The 15,578-nt window shown below is 44.5% G+C and overlaps 1 protein-coding gene across 1 annotated transcript in view; it reads right to left on the bottom strand.

Moving 5' to 3' along the window:
* Nucleotides 1-15,578, bottom strand: part of LOC103154765 (netrin receptor DCC-like) — a gene marked incomplete at its 5' end in the record, with an annotated part of 41,051 nt that overhangs the window by 2,918 nt on the left and 22,555 nt on the right. Inside the window, 3 exons of the mRNA XM_007576168.2 lie at nt 900-1,048; nt 9,472-9,774; nt 11,912-12,061. Coding sequence (XP_007576230.2) covers nt 900-1,048; nt 9,472-9,774; nt 11,912-12,061 — 602 coding nt within the window. The remainder of the gene's footprint in view (nt 1-899; nt 1,049-9,471; nt 9,775-11,911; nt 12,062-15,578) is intronic.

Genomic DNA, 15,578 nt, shown 5'->3' with positions numbered 1-15,578 from the left:
GTGTTTCACCTGTCTCACCTGTCTCACCTGTGTTTCACCTGTCTCACCTGTCTCACCTGTGTTTCACCTGTCTCACCTGTCTCACCTCAGAGCCCTGAACAAACGTCTCCTTCAGCTTCTGAGGCTTTGAAAGCAAAACTCTGACAGGATGAAGGACTTTTCAAGAATCTTCTGTTAAAACTGAGACGATTCTTCAGGTTTGGCTCTGAATCTTTCCTACAATCAGCAGCCGAGCAGAGAAGAGTCGATATCTGCTTTGTCTCAGTCATTTACTTTGATTAGGCCAGAGCTCAGCCACAAACCTCACAGCTGTTTTAGCTTCAGTCCTGATAAACGAGGTTTGTTCAGAGTCACAAAAGCAACACGACTGAAACTAAACGGTTTGTTTTTATCATACATGCAGTTTTAGCGCCAAACTAACAGGATTCTGTTTTTAGAAAGAGAAAAAAGTCACAAAAATGAAATCAATGAAATGAGAACATAAAATTACAAGAAAATAGTAATTTTATGACCAAATAAAGTCGTGTTAATACGACAGAAAGGATGTAAAAATATGAAAATAAACTTGCAATAATGTGAGGATAAGTTTGTAAAAATCCCAGAGTGGGAGAAGAATGAGGTCCTAACATGAGAGGAATAAAAAATACTAAAATAAAGTGCCAGTAATAAAAGTTGTAACATAATGAGAATAAATTTCCTGCTTTCATTTCCTGAACTCGTCAGTTTTCTCCCCAGAACCTCCTGATGTTTAACTTTCAGTTTGTTTTTGCTGCTTGGTGGAAACCAGCAGGTTGTTTAAACTTAAATCATATTTTAGGTTTTGCTACAAAGTGACTTTGTTGCAGTTGGAGGTAAAACGTGCAGAAAACCTTTTCTGGTTCTGTGACTTTCTGACTCACGTTGGTGGCCGGGTCTTCTGCCGGCTTGGCTCCGCCTTCGTCCTGCAGGTCCGGCGCCGTCGGTACGGAGACGGGCAGCAGAGGGGAGCGGGCCTTCCCGGCCTGGCCCAGAGACGCCGTCTTCACCTGGGGCTTCGGCAGGCTGGCACCTGGGGGAGAACCGGAGACGTTTCAGGGTCACCGGGTCAGTCTGGGCTCAAACCTTCAGGTTCCAACCAGAGGAGGTGAAATCAGGAGCAGCTGGTCGATCGTAAGGTCGACTCGCCGCACACTTTCTCTTTGCACAATCAGGATTTAAAGACAGAACAAAAAGAACATATTTTATCTACGAATGGAGCCTATTATATATAATTTCTGACAGCAGGTCGGCATAATCAATGACTTAAGAAGAAAAATGTGAATATAATCACCGGGGCGCTGATGAGGCTAATCAAGGATGTTTCTGGGGTCTAATCAGCGCTAATGATGACCTCTGCTGGCGGCGGCCGGACATGCAGACGTCACTGATGATGGCGGACAGGAAGTTACGGCTTTACAGACAGGATGAGACGCGGCGGCGTTCAGGGAGCGAACAGCGAGCTCCACTGGTGAGTCTGGACCGGAAACGATCCATGATCGTCTCCAGGTCATAAAATCCAGACTTCCTCGTGATAAAAGGTGACAATCAGCTGCAGTGGAGGGTAAACGCCTGAAGGACCAGGAGCCAAAGCAAATTAAAGGTTTGTTTTTATTTGTCCTTATTTATTCGTCATGAACTAAAGCGGCAGACGGAGTGAGGTCGTCCTCGCTGCTTCTAGCGTTTAATCAGACGAGTCCTGAGGTTTTCTGAGCCGTTAGAGACTCAGGAGTCTGAGGAGATCCACGCAGAGGGATCGCTTCTACGGAGGCCCAGAAAGGCCAACTAACTGCAACAGAAACAGCAGACGCTACGCTAAGCCAGAAGTTATGCTAGTAAGTTTATCACGTCTTACATTTTAAGAGCCATCAGCAGATAAAATAATTTCAATCAATGTGAATTACAGCAACATTTAATTTCCAGTTGGGACCAATAAAGTATTTTTAGCATCACTTCTGTTTTAGCGTTATTCTGTGTTCACACCGAACTTTTGGAGCGTCTGGTTTATATTCAAGGTCCATGTGGACGAATCGAGACGCATCGAGACGTCACGGCGTGTCTGGCGCTCCGAAGCTTTTCCAGCGTTCAAATTGAGTCCAACATGTCCGACGCTGGAGATGGAAAATCTGAAGTTTTGCTGCTCAACGCAGAGCGTCGACCAATCAGAGATCAGAGAGACTGTGCGATGTGACGTAGTGGCCTGTAGGTGGAGTCTGCAGGAGATGGGGGTCAGCAGGTCATCAAACTGGGCTCAGCTGAGACGAAAACATGGCTGACAGCGACCGTCGTCAGCGACCGTCGTCAGCGACCGTCGTCAGCGACCGTCGTCAGCGATGTCGCCAGCGACCGACCGTCGTCAGCGACCGTCGTCAGCGTACGGCTGCCTTAGGAAACGTTCTGTTGATTTGAGCAAATAAAACCCAGAAACTCTCAACGTTTTGTTCAACGCGCGTCGAGCCGTCATCAGCTATCTGAGCCTCCGTTACGACCGCACAAGATTCACCGCGTGATATTATTTTGGTTTCACTTTCAGTTCCACCTGCATAAGGAGACCAGCAGCGGAAAACGACGACTCGTCACAACGCACTGCCAGAGCAAAAAGTCAAGAGTCTGACTTCAAACTGCAAACGGTCTGACTGGAAGCATCAGACGAGTTTTTGACGTGTGAAACACGTCCGACGTGAAAACAGCATCACTCTGGTTTTAGCGTTAGCTCAGTTTAAGCAGCACTTCCTCCTGTTCGGCTTTAAAAGCCTCGGGTTTTATCCGACTAATCGCCGCCATCTGGGTCGCTTCCTGTTTTTCATGCATGTTTCAGAGTTTCAGCCGACGCTCTGCAGACATCCGGCTGGACCGCAGGAAGTCTTGAGCAACGGGAGGAGACGAGACGACAGCTGAAGTTTGGTCCAAACCGGGTCGTCAGCAGAACCACAGTCACTAAAACATTCATCTGCAAAACTCAGCAAACCTCAACGTTCCCAGGCAGGTTGGGTTTTACTTTAACTTCCACAATAAAAACAGGAAAACATTCATTTCAGAATCCGGCGTTTCGTCTTCCATTGTTTTCCTGAACTCATGAAGCGACGGCTGCAGATACGGAGCCGACCCATAAACCAGAGGAATGGTTCGTTCATAATCGGGTCAACCTCTGCTGGATGGTGAAACCTGAGTATCGACGACCTTTTCAGCTGCTGACAGGAATAGTTTGACCTCATAACACACAGCCGCCACCGACCGCTCTGATGACAGCTTTACACGCAACTAGGTGATGAAAACGAAGAGCAGAAGTCATTTAGAGACCGTGTGCTGCTCCGGCCTCCGCTCACAGAAACGATCAAAACTCTCATGAGTGGAGAGAAAACGGGTTGGATCAATGCTTCAAAGAAAAGGAAACGAACAGCCAAACTGAGCTGCTTTTAATCCGTCAGGGAGAGACTGGAAGAAAAGCAACATGCAGAAGAAAAACGGACCCAAAAGGCTGATATTCTCCACAGCCTCTCCAGTCTGGAGGCCTGCTGAGGCCAACAATGTCCTCCATCCCTCTGCTGATCAATAAACATCCATCCTGCTGCCTGCAGCTCAACCGGCTCTCAGCAGAGACCAGAAACAGATCAACCAGCAGACCCAGAGCTCCGTTCCCTCTGCGCAACTCAAAGGTTCACTTAAACTCCAAGAAGCTTTGAGCAGCAAAACGTGACCTGGAGGAAGTTTAGTGAAAGTTTATCACCGAGACAATCAGAGGAAAGATACAGATGCTGTATGTTTTCTGTTTTTGTTGGAGAAACATTTTCTGTACACCAGATTTTATTTTTAAACCTCGGAACGTGTTGCCAGTAATCTGTTTCCAGGGGGAACTTTTTCTTTGCTACACCACTAAAACATCAGAAGGGAAGCGAATCCTGGAGAGCTGAACATAAACGCAGCGAAGAAAAAGTACAAGAGACTGATTTAATTATCAGCTCAAGCTGATAATTAAATCTCATCATGATTATTTTACTGTCCCACTGGGACACGAATAAAGACCTGAATATGAATTATATGGAGACATATTAGTGACACAGTAAGTAGAAAACAAGGAGTACATTTCTGCCAAGATATAAAAAAATTTCTACAAAAAACAAAAATTTCTGAGTTTGAAAAGTTGAAATTTTAGAAGAAAAAACTCACAAAAGCAGCAGCTCTGGAGTAAATCCTCCTTTCATTACAAAACTAAGTTAAAAAGTGAGATGAGGGGAAGGATAGTCTGGTGTTCTGAGGCCAAGGCAGATTTCTGCCAAAACATCAGAACATTTCTAGAAAATAAACTTTTCCAGAAAAGTGAAACATTTTTCCGGCTCGTTGCTGCGTCTGGATCTTCCTGTCCAGGTGAAGTGAAGGTCAGACTGAGCAGCTCCAGGATGAACCCGGAGCTTCAGGGGGTCACACCTGACAGGTGAGGTGAGGTGCAGGTGTGAAATGCCCACCAGGGTTCCATCAGAGCGGGGTGTGTGTGTGTGTGTGTGTGTGTGTGTGTGTGTTTGGGGTCGCAGTCAGAGCTGGTATCGATCCTCGGAGCGGTTTGAAGTGGATCCAGCAGCAGATGAAAGGTTTCTGAGGAGACGTCTCGTCTCTGGAGGACGACACGTCTCGGCTTCACGCTGCCGTCTCTCCACTCATGACCTACTTCTCATTTCCTGCCTGTTGGGCTCATTGTTGGGCTCATTGTTGGGCTCATTGTTGGGCTCATTGTTTGCCCTCCAACTGGTGGATCTGGTAGAGCTGCTGCCCGGCAGCAACCAGGTCCCGGGTTCGAATCCCAGCCTGGACTGTTAGAGATCACAGCGCCACCTGCAGGCTTCGTTTTAACGTTTCCCCTGAGATCCGCCGTCCTGTAACTTCTACAATCTGTTCATTTTCCCGTAACGCCTAAAAATCACCTCATCTCATGAAGGGAACCACAGAAAACAAAATTCACACTTTAGGTTTCAACTGTTTCTACAAACGACCCAAACTCTTAAAAAAACATCCAGCAGATTTTTATCAATAAGTTCAAGTTTCTTTGTGTCTGGAAAACGAGCCCTTTCAAAAACCTCTCGATTGTTGAGTCACACTGCACTGTTACCTAGCAACGCTAGCCGAGCCTGTTAACTAGCAACCCCAGCTGAGTTCCAGCCTGTTACCTAGCAACTTCAGCCGAGGTCGTTACCTAGCAACCCCAGCTGAGTTCTTGCCTGTTACCTAGCAACCCCAGCTGAGTTCCAGCTCTGTATGCCCTGCACTGCAAAAAAACACAAAATGTTACCAAGTATTTTTGGTCTAGTTTCTACTGCAAATATCTTAGTAAACCTGAAATAATATAAAACTAATTCATAAGTAACTTTTCAGACGGAACTAGAAGTTTGTTTTAAGTGAATAATTCCCTAACATAGATGAAAAAGTTCTAGTTCCTCTGGTAGATTAAGTTTTATAACAAGACATTTTTCCCATGTTTAAGTGAAATAATCTGCTAATGGAACTAGAACTTTTTCATCAATATTAGGGAATTATTCACTTAAAAGAAGCTCCTGTATCTTACTGCAAAGTTACCAAGTATTCTTGGTCAAATATCTTATTGAACTTTAAAAAAGATAAAACTAACTGATAAGTAAGATTTTGTGTTTTTGCAGTGTGCTGGAGAAGATAAGTGTTTTGATGTCAACTCAGTCCAGAAACCGTTTGCTGTATTCTTGTCAGTTGTGCAGGAGGCTCCACTGATGCTTTTCAAAGATGTACGGTTGTATAATTGCACGTCTGTTTGCAGCTATTCTCGTGTGCGAGTGTAAACGTTGAGATGGGAGGAACTGAGCAAAATCTGATTATCTAAGAATGACTTTGTGGAGCACATGGGATGAGCTTTGAATAGGCCACTGATCCGTCCTGACGGGTCACCTTTAGAGCAGAAAAAGGCCAGCGAGTCGTTACTGTCCGCTCTGGTGGCGTTTCTGTGGTGACGACACGTTTATTTTTGTTTTCCTGCAGGCGTTGGGGCTGAAAGCGTCCATCACAGGTGGACCGGTCCGCCTCCAGCTGCCTCTGTCCTCAGAGCCGGACATCGACTAGGACAATCCTGTTACAGCTCCGAGCTGTGAACTGTTCGTTCAGATCAATTCAGCCGAGTCACGGCTGCAGAAAAGATCTCTGCTGATGAACAACTTTTATTATCTTCATTAAACCTGCAGACAGGAACATTTGATTTACTGCAGAAAAATGTCCCACATGCATATTAATGCTCGTTACTATGCTGATGATACTGTGTCATATTTTACTTTATGAAAAGCTAAAAGCAGTTTTGATGTTATCCAATCAAATTAAAGCTTGTTTTTAATGCTCACAAATATAATCTAATCATAAAACAGAGTTAATCTCATCTACTTTTACTTTTTACATTAAACAGTTTGTAAAAAAGTTGTTTTTTATTTCAGAGTTGAATCTTGTTTGTTTTACATGATTTTTATTTTAATTTAACCTTTATTTATGCAGGTTGTGTCAGTAGAACAGAATCCAGTTCTGATCAAATCATTTCAGTCGGATGCCACAGACCAGATGTGCAAAACTAATCCAGATGAATAAAAACTGACCTACATCACCGGCAGATAACATCTGAAAATAGAAAACGACTAAATATTAAATAAGAATTAAGTCAGAAGGATTACTGGGATTAATAACAAACGTTTTGCTCCAGAGGGATTCAGGAACAAAACTGTTTAAATTTAAACAATTAATAAAAATGATTTGCTAATAAAATATAATCATTTTAATTTATGTTTAAACTGGAAGTTCTTGGAGATTTTTAGCAAAATATACAGAAAAGATTCTGCTGTGTGGAGCTGATGATGCTTTATAAATAAAACCAAAGATAATAAACTTAAGCCTCGACTTTCACTTCTTGTTGGTTTTTTACTTTTTTGCCATTTGACAGAAGTTTAAATATTATTTATTTCTGTTTTCTAGTTTTGTCTTGTATTTTTTCAGCATTGTGTTTTTTACTTTTTTTTTTATTTTCAGCTGTTTATGGAAAAGTTGAAAATGACCAAAATCTAAAATAAATATTCTGATTCTGTTTAAAATGCAGTGATAAAACATTTTGGAGAGGAAATGAGTTTCTCTGGACTTCTGGATGTTTTTCCTCTTTGAATTGTGACATTTCATGAAGAGACGTGTGAAATGGAGAAGATCACGACTCCAATTCATTTACATGAGAACCACTTTAAAGAACTGGAACAATTTCTACATGTAGGGAAGGATCCGTCTGAAAATGATCTAATAAATGAAAAGATTGTTTTCTTTTTCATCCTGTGACCTAAATTTGTTTCTCTCATTGTTTTTGTAGCTTCCTGATCTTTATATTCCTCATTCTATTTGTCGGAGTTACTTGTTTATTTCAATGTGTAATAAAATAACATTACATTTAAAATATTAAAAATAACTGGGTTCTAAAGCCGAAGAAAGGAAACAACATCAGTATTTATGCTAACTAGCTTAGCATGATGTAGCCCGTTAGCATAGATGCTAGTTTTAGCTTCAGGTTTTGGCTAAATGTGACATTTTCCCCCATCCTGGTCTGTTTACTATGAGGGAACAGCGAGGGAACGATGAGGGAACAGCGAGGGAACAGCGAGGGAACGGTGAGGGAACAGCGAGGGAACAGTGAGGGAACGGTGAGGGAACAGTGAGGGAACAGTGAGGGAACGGTGAGGGAACAGCGAGGGAACAGCGAGGGAACGGTGAGGGAACAGTGAGGGAACAGTGAGGGAACGGTGAGGGAACAGTGAGGGAACAGTGAGGGAACAGTGAGGGAACGGTGAGGGAACAGTGAGGGAATGGTGAGGGAACAGCAAGGGAACGATGAGGGAACAGTGAGGGAACGGTAAACGAACAGTGAGCGATTAGAGTCCTGCTCTCTGGCTGCTGTCGCCTCAGGGTAACAGTCTGAGTGAAAAGTTTCCTGGAGCTAAAAATCAATGATAATCTGAGGCGACCTGGTATGACACACACACACACACACACACACACACACACACACACACACACACACACACACACACCATAACAAACACTTTGTTTCTGTTTTTAGCTTTTAGCTGCAGTCAAATACAAAGTAGCTCTATAGAAAATGTCACCTTGTTGCTGTTCTACTGCCCCCTAGTGGCCGGTTGGAAGACTGTATCATCCCAAAGTGAAATTAAATGGCGTCGTAACTCGTCACCATGAATCTTCAAAGAGCTTCATAAACCGTAGAGACGGAAATATTTCAGTGTCCATCGATTCGATTCTTCTGTTCAGACCAGAGATTCAGTTTAAATTATGTGAAAAGAATAAAACTGTGAAATAAACACAACAGTTATGTAAAACAGTTTATAATGCACCAAATTAGCCCGGGTTATATTTAAACATAAATATGTTTGTGAATAAACTTCTGTAAGTTAATTTACTAGAATTAACATTATGTTTAAAACAAAACAGCAGCGTGCTTTTAAATGAAGTCTGGAGTTTAATTTGTTTCATAATGAACCGATCAGAGCAGCTAGCGTCTCTGAGCTAACGGCTAACAGCTGCTAGCCCAGGTTTAAACCAGCGGTGGGGTCCGGCCGCGGCGCTGAGCGGCTGACGGACAGACAGACAGGTAGGTACCAGTACGGCAGAGGCAGAACAGAGGCGGGTCGAGTCGGGTCGGACCCTCCATCCCTCCGGCGGATGTCAGGGCCGGTTACAGCGTATTAAAGATATACAAACACACAGTGTGTGTGTAACAGCCTGGGGCCAACGCATTCAGCCTCCCTGACTAAAATATTAAAGCAGAGAGGATCCGGCTGAAACGTGGAATATGACAGGAAATCAGCGCCGGCTGCAGGAAAACGGATTCAGACAAACAGAAACTCTGGTTCCTCTGAGGAACCACAGCTGGGCTCTGATTAAATGATCCAACTGAGCCAATTTCACACCGTAAGGAGCAGAAAATCGGCTTAACCTGATGACTGTGGGAACAGAAGCTGTTATTTCCTTACATGCAGGCCTGTTGTAGGTTTGGACCAGGAGATGTTTGCTCTCATGTTGCATCATCCTGCAGTTCAACGAGAATCGGAGGAGACAAACTGTTGGAGCTGAAAACGAAACGTTTTCTCTCTTTATGGGATGAAACGTTTGAGCTGCTGCGACTTTAATCTGTTCTGGACAGAAAGATGCTTCAGCCTGCGGCGCTTCACAAGCAGGGAGAATATTTCACCACATGCAATCAGAGAATATCCAAAACCTTTGACCCAAACTAACATTTATTATGAGTTGAGTAAATTAAGCTGATATTTCTTTCTGTAAAGTTCATTTTGTCTTATTTCAGATGTTTGCAGTAAAACTAACATGTTTGTTTTTTCAGTGTAACTGGAACTTTCTGGCCTCAGGTTGCTGCTGAGCGCTACCCCGCCAGCAGGGGGCGGTACTCACCGGCCTGCGGCAGCATGGAGGTGTACACCTTGGGGTCGATGGCTCCCATCGGCGGCGGCAGCAGCGGGTTGGTGAAGCTGCGCAGGGGGTGCGTGGGCCGGACACAGGCCGTGGGGATGCTGCGCCCGGCCGCCGCCTGGGCCTCCTCCGAGGGGCCCGAGGCGGCGGGGGCCCCGGGGACGGGCCCCACCGGGGGCACCAGGTCGGCGGCGGGAGCGGCAGAACCGGGCAGCAGCGGGGCGGCCGGAGGGGGCGGAGCCTGCTGCTGCAGCAGGGGGGCGGCGGAGGAGTCGGACGGCATCGCTGACAGGAAGCAGAAACAGGAGGAGAGTCCAATTAGAGCGACTGTCTCTGGTAGAGCAACGTCTGAGGAACATCAGAGCCAAACGGCTCCGAATGCGGCGCTTTGAGGAAGAGACCAGATGTAAAACAGAAGAATCTGATCTGTGGATGAAATCAGTCAGAAATGAGAGGAAAAACGATTCTACAGCCAAACCCTGCAGAAAGAAACCAAACAGAATAAAATGCAATCTTTGCCTTCACAAAACATCAGGCTGGCCAAGAATAAAGGGGAAAATTCCCTTTTATGCTTTAAAATAAAACACTGTAGGACTGGAGGTTTGGCTCTGCTGAACTCTGACCTGAATGAACCTGGAGGTTTGGCTCTGCTGAACTCTGACCTGAATGAACCTGGAGGTTTGGCTCTGCTGAACTCTGACCTGAATGAACCTGGAGGTTTGGCTCTGCTGAACTCTGACCTGAATGAACCTGGAGGTGAAGCTGTGCTCCGCAGCAAAGGGACAAATAACCGTTTAACTCAGAGCCACTCAAAGTTTTATTCTTCTCGCTCTCTGCGTCGGCTACGCTACGCACAGACCTGTTGCCGTAGCAACCAACAACAACGGCACTTTATGCATCAGGATTCGACATCAAAAGAGACGTAACCATTTCCCACTCAGCAGAACTTGGACTAGGACGTTCCGGCTCTTCGTCCTCTTGTCTCCGTCTCATGGTTTTAGTTTTCCGGTGCAAATGAAGCGTTTTTACCACCAGCTTTTGGTAGAAGTGAAGCTAAGCGGATATAAATGGAGCCTCTGTTAAAGCCTCTCTACTGATTTCTCCACTACAGTAAAACATTTCAGTTAAAAAGCTGCGTTTTTTTAAAGCTTTTATTAAAACCGATGAATGTTTTGTGCCGAGTGTCTCTCTAATGAAAGAGGTCAGAGATAATAACACAGAGGAGGCGGCTGATCTGATCTCCATTAGCGCTTTCCCGTCACCGTGACGACAACAAGCCTCCATTACAGCCGGGACTCAAACAACAAAAGCTCCTTTTTGAAACGGTTTGTTGTTTAACGGCGTAAAGTTTCTAATTCTGACTTTACTCAGTAATTAACAGAAGACTGTAGCTTCAGCTCTGCCCTCATTTTCTCTCCGTTTCTTATCATCTCTGCGCTCCGCGGTTAGCGGCGCCGCCCCGAAGGCCGGCTTTGATCATGTGCTCTGCGGGCAGCGATGGGCCTCCTGGGTCGCCGGCGACTCGACGACTGGAGCCGCTCCGCCTCCCCGCGCTGCTGTTAGCTCTCTGACACGAGCCGAGCAGGAATTAATCAATTACTGAATTACTGCTCCCAACCTCGTCGTTAGCCGTTCGCTGCGGCAGTAAAACCAGGATGAACGGCAAGAAAAGCAGGAAAGAGAACAGAGGAGCTGGAGACGTTTACTGACCTGAAAACGGACAAACGAAGAGTTTCACTGTCTTCACCGCCCACAAATCGGATTACAGAATAGAGACAGAAGAAGTGAAACTCCATGTGAGACATAAATAATCTGTCCTGTTGTCCTCAGGAAAAGACAAACATCTGTTTTAGACAGCAGGATTTCCTCTTCAGACAAACTGGAGGACGATCAGATTATCAAGATGCTCTACACAGAATTTTAAACTGTTTAGATTATTATACAAAATTTGTTTTTTGTATGTTTTTCTTCTCCATTTGAGTTTCCACCGTTTCTAAAAACAACTCAAGCTATTTAATAAAAACACCCAGTCACTGCTTGGCAATAAGTTTGTTTTTATGTCTGGAAAACGAGACACTTCAAAAACCTCCAGATTGTTGAGCCACAGTGTCCCGTTACCTAGCAACCCCAGCGGCGTTCTGCCCGTTACCTAGCAACCCCAATGGAGTTCCGCCCGTTACCTAGCAACCCCAGCTGAGCTCCAGCACATTTGGTCAGCTGGTTTTACCGCTGTATGCGCTGTACAATGGCTGCTGGAAAAGACTTAGCATCCAGAAACCACTTGCTGTGGTCTTACTGGTTGTACAGGAAGCTCCACTCCTGCTTTTCAAAGACGTAAGATTGCATAATTGTACAGCTGTTTGCACTCACATGTCGGTACCTGGTGTGTGATGTTTGGTACCTGGTGTGTGATGTTTGGTACCTGGTGTGTATCCTCGGTCCACCGTCAGGCTGGGGAACGGCATGGGCCTGAGGCTGAACTTGTTGTGTGTGAAGCCGCAGGACGGTGAAGGCAGGATCCCCGGATACTGAGAGGATTCCAGCGTAGGAACCGGGATGGCGCTGACCACAGCTGGAACACAGACAGGAAGACGTTACTAGCCAAGCTGGGACAGCATTAGCAGCAGGAACGGCTAGCAGACTGTTTAGCATAACTTTAGCTTCCAGTCCAACTGTCTGGAGCGGCGGAGATACTTTCCATCAGAATATATCCTTTAAAATGTATTTAAAATCATTTCTGCCATTTTCTTTACTCCTAAGATTTCAAGGGAAAAATCAGAAACATCTGATCAAAGAAACGCAGGATTTTAGATACAAACCGAAGTTTGTTGATCGTGATAATTTTCAGAAGACTTTTGCCATTGAAAAGTCTCTTTGCCATCATCTGAAGTAACATCTGGTTCCATCAAGTCGAGAAAACCCGCAGTGGGAACAGCTAAGTAAAAGGTGAGCTGAAGCTAATGCTAACACGCTTCACTAAGAACATATTTAGCTCTAAAACTCTACTAAAATTCTTAACTGAGCTAATTGCAGTCAAAAAAGAAACATTTTCAATTTGCTGCTAAATTATTAAATAAATAAAAACATGAGCTGAAGTTTTTAATCTGTTCCTCCTCAGATTGGAGCAAAGTTTCAGGAAGTCCTGATCATTCATGGAGCTTCTTTAGAAATCTGCAGTGTTAGCCGCTACATGCTAACACAGTAGCAGCTAACCCTGTGCATTCAGATGCTATTTTAGGCTTGAATAGCTCCTGATAAGCCATGTAATTAATCATATTTCATATTTGCGCGCTAAATGTAAATTCTTTTTTTCCTTTAATGAATATTTAAAAACATTCGTCTTAGAGGAACTCATCATCTCAGCTGATGATCCTGCTGATGCTTACTTGGTAGCATAACTTATGCTGCGGTCAAGAGTTGTTGACAACATGCTAGCTGATGCTAACACAGCTCGCAGGTAAATGCGGGTAACCATGGCAACCAGAGAGCGTTGTTTCTGCCAGTAATCCCTCCCTACTGAAGCCTGTAACATTTCAAAGCCTGCTCTCTCGCTCTGCTGCTTCCTGAAGTTTCTCTGAGGCAGATCAGGAGCCAGATCCCTCCGTCTGGGTCAGGAGGTGAAAACTTTCAGGCTTCAAACTCTAAAACTTATTGGAAAGGTTGTTTGGGTCACCCTGGCCCAGCTCTACCGCTGCAGGGTGTTTTTAAGATGCTGGAGTTTCTGAGTTGTTGTTTTTTAGCTGATTCTGGCAGCAGAAGCTCCACCGTTTGTCCTCTGGCTTCATTTGCAGCCATAAAAACAAAACCACAATCAAACGGCGCGATCACAGCAGAGAGACACATTAAGGTTTAAATGTCCTCGTTACCGACGGGCGGGGAGGGGCGTGGTGAAACGGCTGCGGATCCGGCTGCAGCGCTGCAGCACGGCCGGGTCTGGAGGTGTGAGGAGGAGGAAGGCAGACAGAGTTCATACTGTGACCTTGAGAGGAAACTGCAGGGAGGCGAGCTCAGTGAGACTGATTACACAGAGCCTCAGGTCTACAGCACACAGAGAGAAATCACTGCACGGCTCCTCAGGCCTGTTTGGAAGATAAGGAGCTCCCCCCAGTTCCTATTATTGTCTGAAGCTGCACGTATATATTTCCTTTTGTCTTCTCTAAAACACATCCAGGCAGAATGAGTGCAGCTGAGCTCTCTGTTGTCTCTCAGTAATCCTTCATGTTTGATTAAAAAACTCCCACACTCTCACTCTTTGTTCAGCAGGCGCTGAAGGTAAGAGACAAGAAAAGGTTTCTAATCTGTTCCTCTAACATGGAGGGAAAAACGTTTCTAATGCAACGATGCAAATAAAATCTGATCTCATTTCTGTATCTGTGGGACTTCAGCTCCTCTCTGCTGGGGAAAGTTGTTTTCTGTCAGCTGAGCTGAGCTTCTGTCGCTAACAGACGAGCTAACGTTCAGCTTTAAGCTAACTGTGAAAATGTTTACCACAATTTGCTTCTATAAATCAATTTACTAAAGTGTTGATTAACTGAAGATAAAAAAGGTCAGTCATTGTTATTCTCAGCTAATATGCTAAAGCGATAATGGTGAAGCTAATTTTCCATTTAGCACTTTAGCTAACTGTGAAAACACTTAGCTCACTTAGCTTCTCTTAAATTAAGTTTTCTGAATAAAAACACTAATTTACTTGGATGTTTTGTAATCTTCCAGCTGAATAAAGTTCAACATCTGTGTTGAAGTTTCTTTTATTGACTGTAGAGAATTATTAAAGTAGCTATGCTCTTATTTTGAAGGGGTCTCATTACATAGCAGGTACATTTCTTCTCTTTATATTCGCTCTTAATATTTAAAATAAACTACAGATAGTAAAGAAACAGAAATAAACAATTCTAGTATATAAAGGTTTACTGAAGATGTAAATTATGTTAAAAATTGAGGCTCGTTGTTTTTTTAGGTATATTTTGAATACTTTAGTGCTTTAGCATTAGCTTCTGCTAAGTCCAGTGTTGTAGCATGTTAGTGACAGAGGAGCTAATGTTTATGATTGGTGCTTTAGGGTTAGCGTCGCTAACTTTTCAGCTAGCTTTAATGCATATTAAACTTTATCTGCATTAAATTTTTATAATTTCTTTAAACTTTTTAAAAATTAAAGAGTTTCTGTCTGACTTCATCACCTCACATCTTTTCCAGCTCAGTTTCACTTCATTAAGTTTTACACTTTCATCTCTGCAGGTCCTGCTGCAGATTTTCAATCAGATGGAGGTATGAACTTTGACTAGGCCATTAAAACTTTAGATGACCTGAGGTTATGTGGTTGTGGTGAGTCTCCAGTTTTTAAACCATGAAGTTTCACACACGATCCGTTTGGTTTGACCGTAATCTGAGAGCAGCTGTCAGGTTTCCTGTCTGGTCTCAGTTTAGTGATCAGAAGCAGAAACATTTTCACCTGTCTGGTCGGATAAAAATGAAATAAATCCTTCAGGCTCTGCAGCTTTTGTTTCCGTTTCCTCTCAACGTCTCGACTCTCTGCTCAGAAACGTTTTCATAAAGAACAAACTGCAGGAAAAGTCGATGGAAGGAAGACGGATCCTGAACTTCCGGCTTGGTTTCAGTTTCTGCTCGCTGCAGGCCGGATCAACCTGTAGCCTCCCAGATCCATCAATATTCCCGATCAATACCAGTATGGATCTGGCCCAATCGTCTCTGGTCATCTGGCTGCTGTAATCAAACTGCTTCTCTTAAAATGATTGCAGCTCAAATCGACACAAATGAAATCTGCTGATCAATACGTCCCGATCGACGCTGCGATCGATGGAGCTGAACGGGAGAAAATGTTGTTCAGGTTTCCTGGCAGCAGCGCTCCGACCGGAACGTGAAGGGAGAATCCGGACGGAGATCTGGAGCTCAGCCTGAGGACGAGGCGAAGAGCCGAGCGACGGCAGAGCCTCCGAACGTCCAGGAGGAGACTGAGCGAAACACTGGAGACGGTTCTGATGGTTCTGACCGACCCAGGTGGTCCAGACGGTTCTGATGGTTCAGACGGTTCTGATGGTTCTGACCGACCCAGGTGGTCCAGACGGTTCTGA

The sequence above is a fragment of the Poecilia formosa genome, unplaced genomic scaffold (genome assembly GCF_000485575.1).
Source record: "Poecilia formosa unplaced genomic scaffold, Poecilia_formosa-5.1.2 Scaffold399, whole genome shotgun sequence".
NCBI classification, from domain to species: domain Eukaryota; kingdom Metazoa; phylum Chordata; class Actinopteri; order Cyprinodontiformes; family Poeciliidae; genus Poecilia; species Poecilia formosa.
This window is presented reverse-complemented; position numbering and strand designations above follow the sequence as displayed.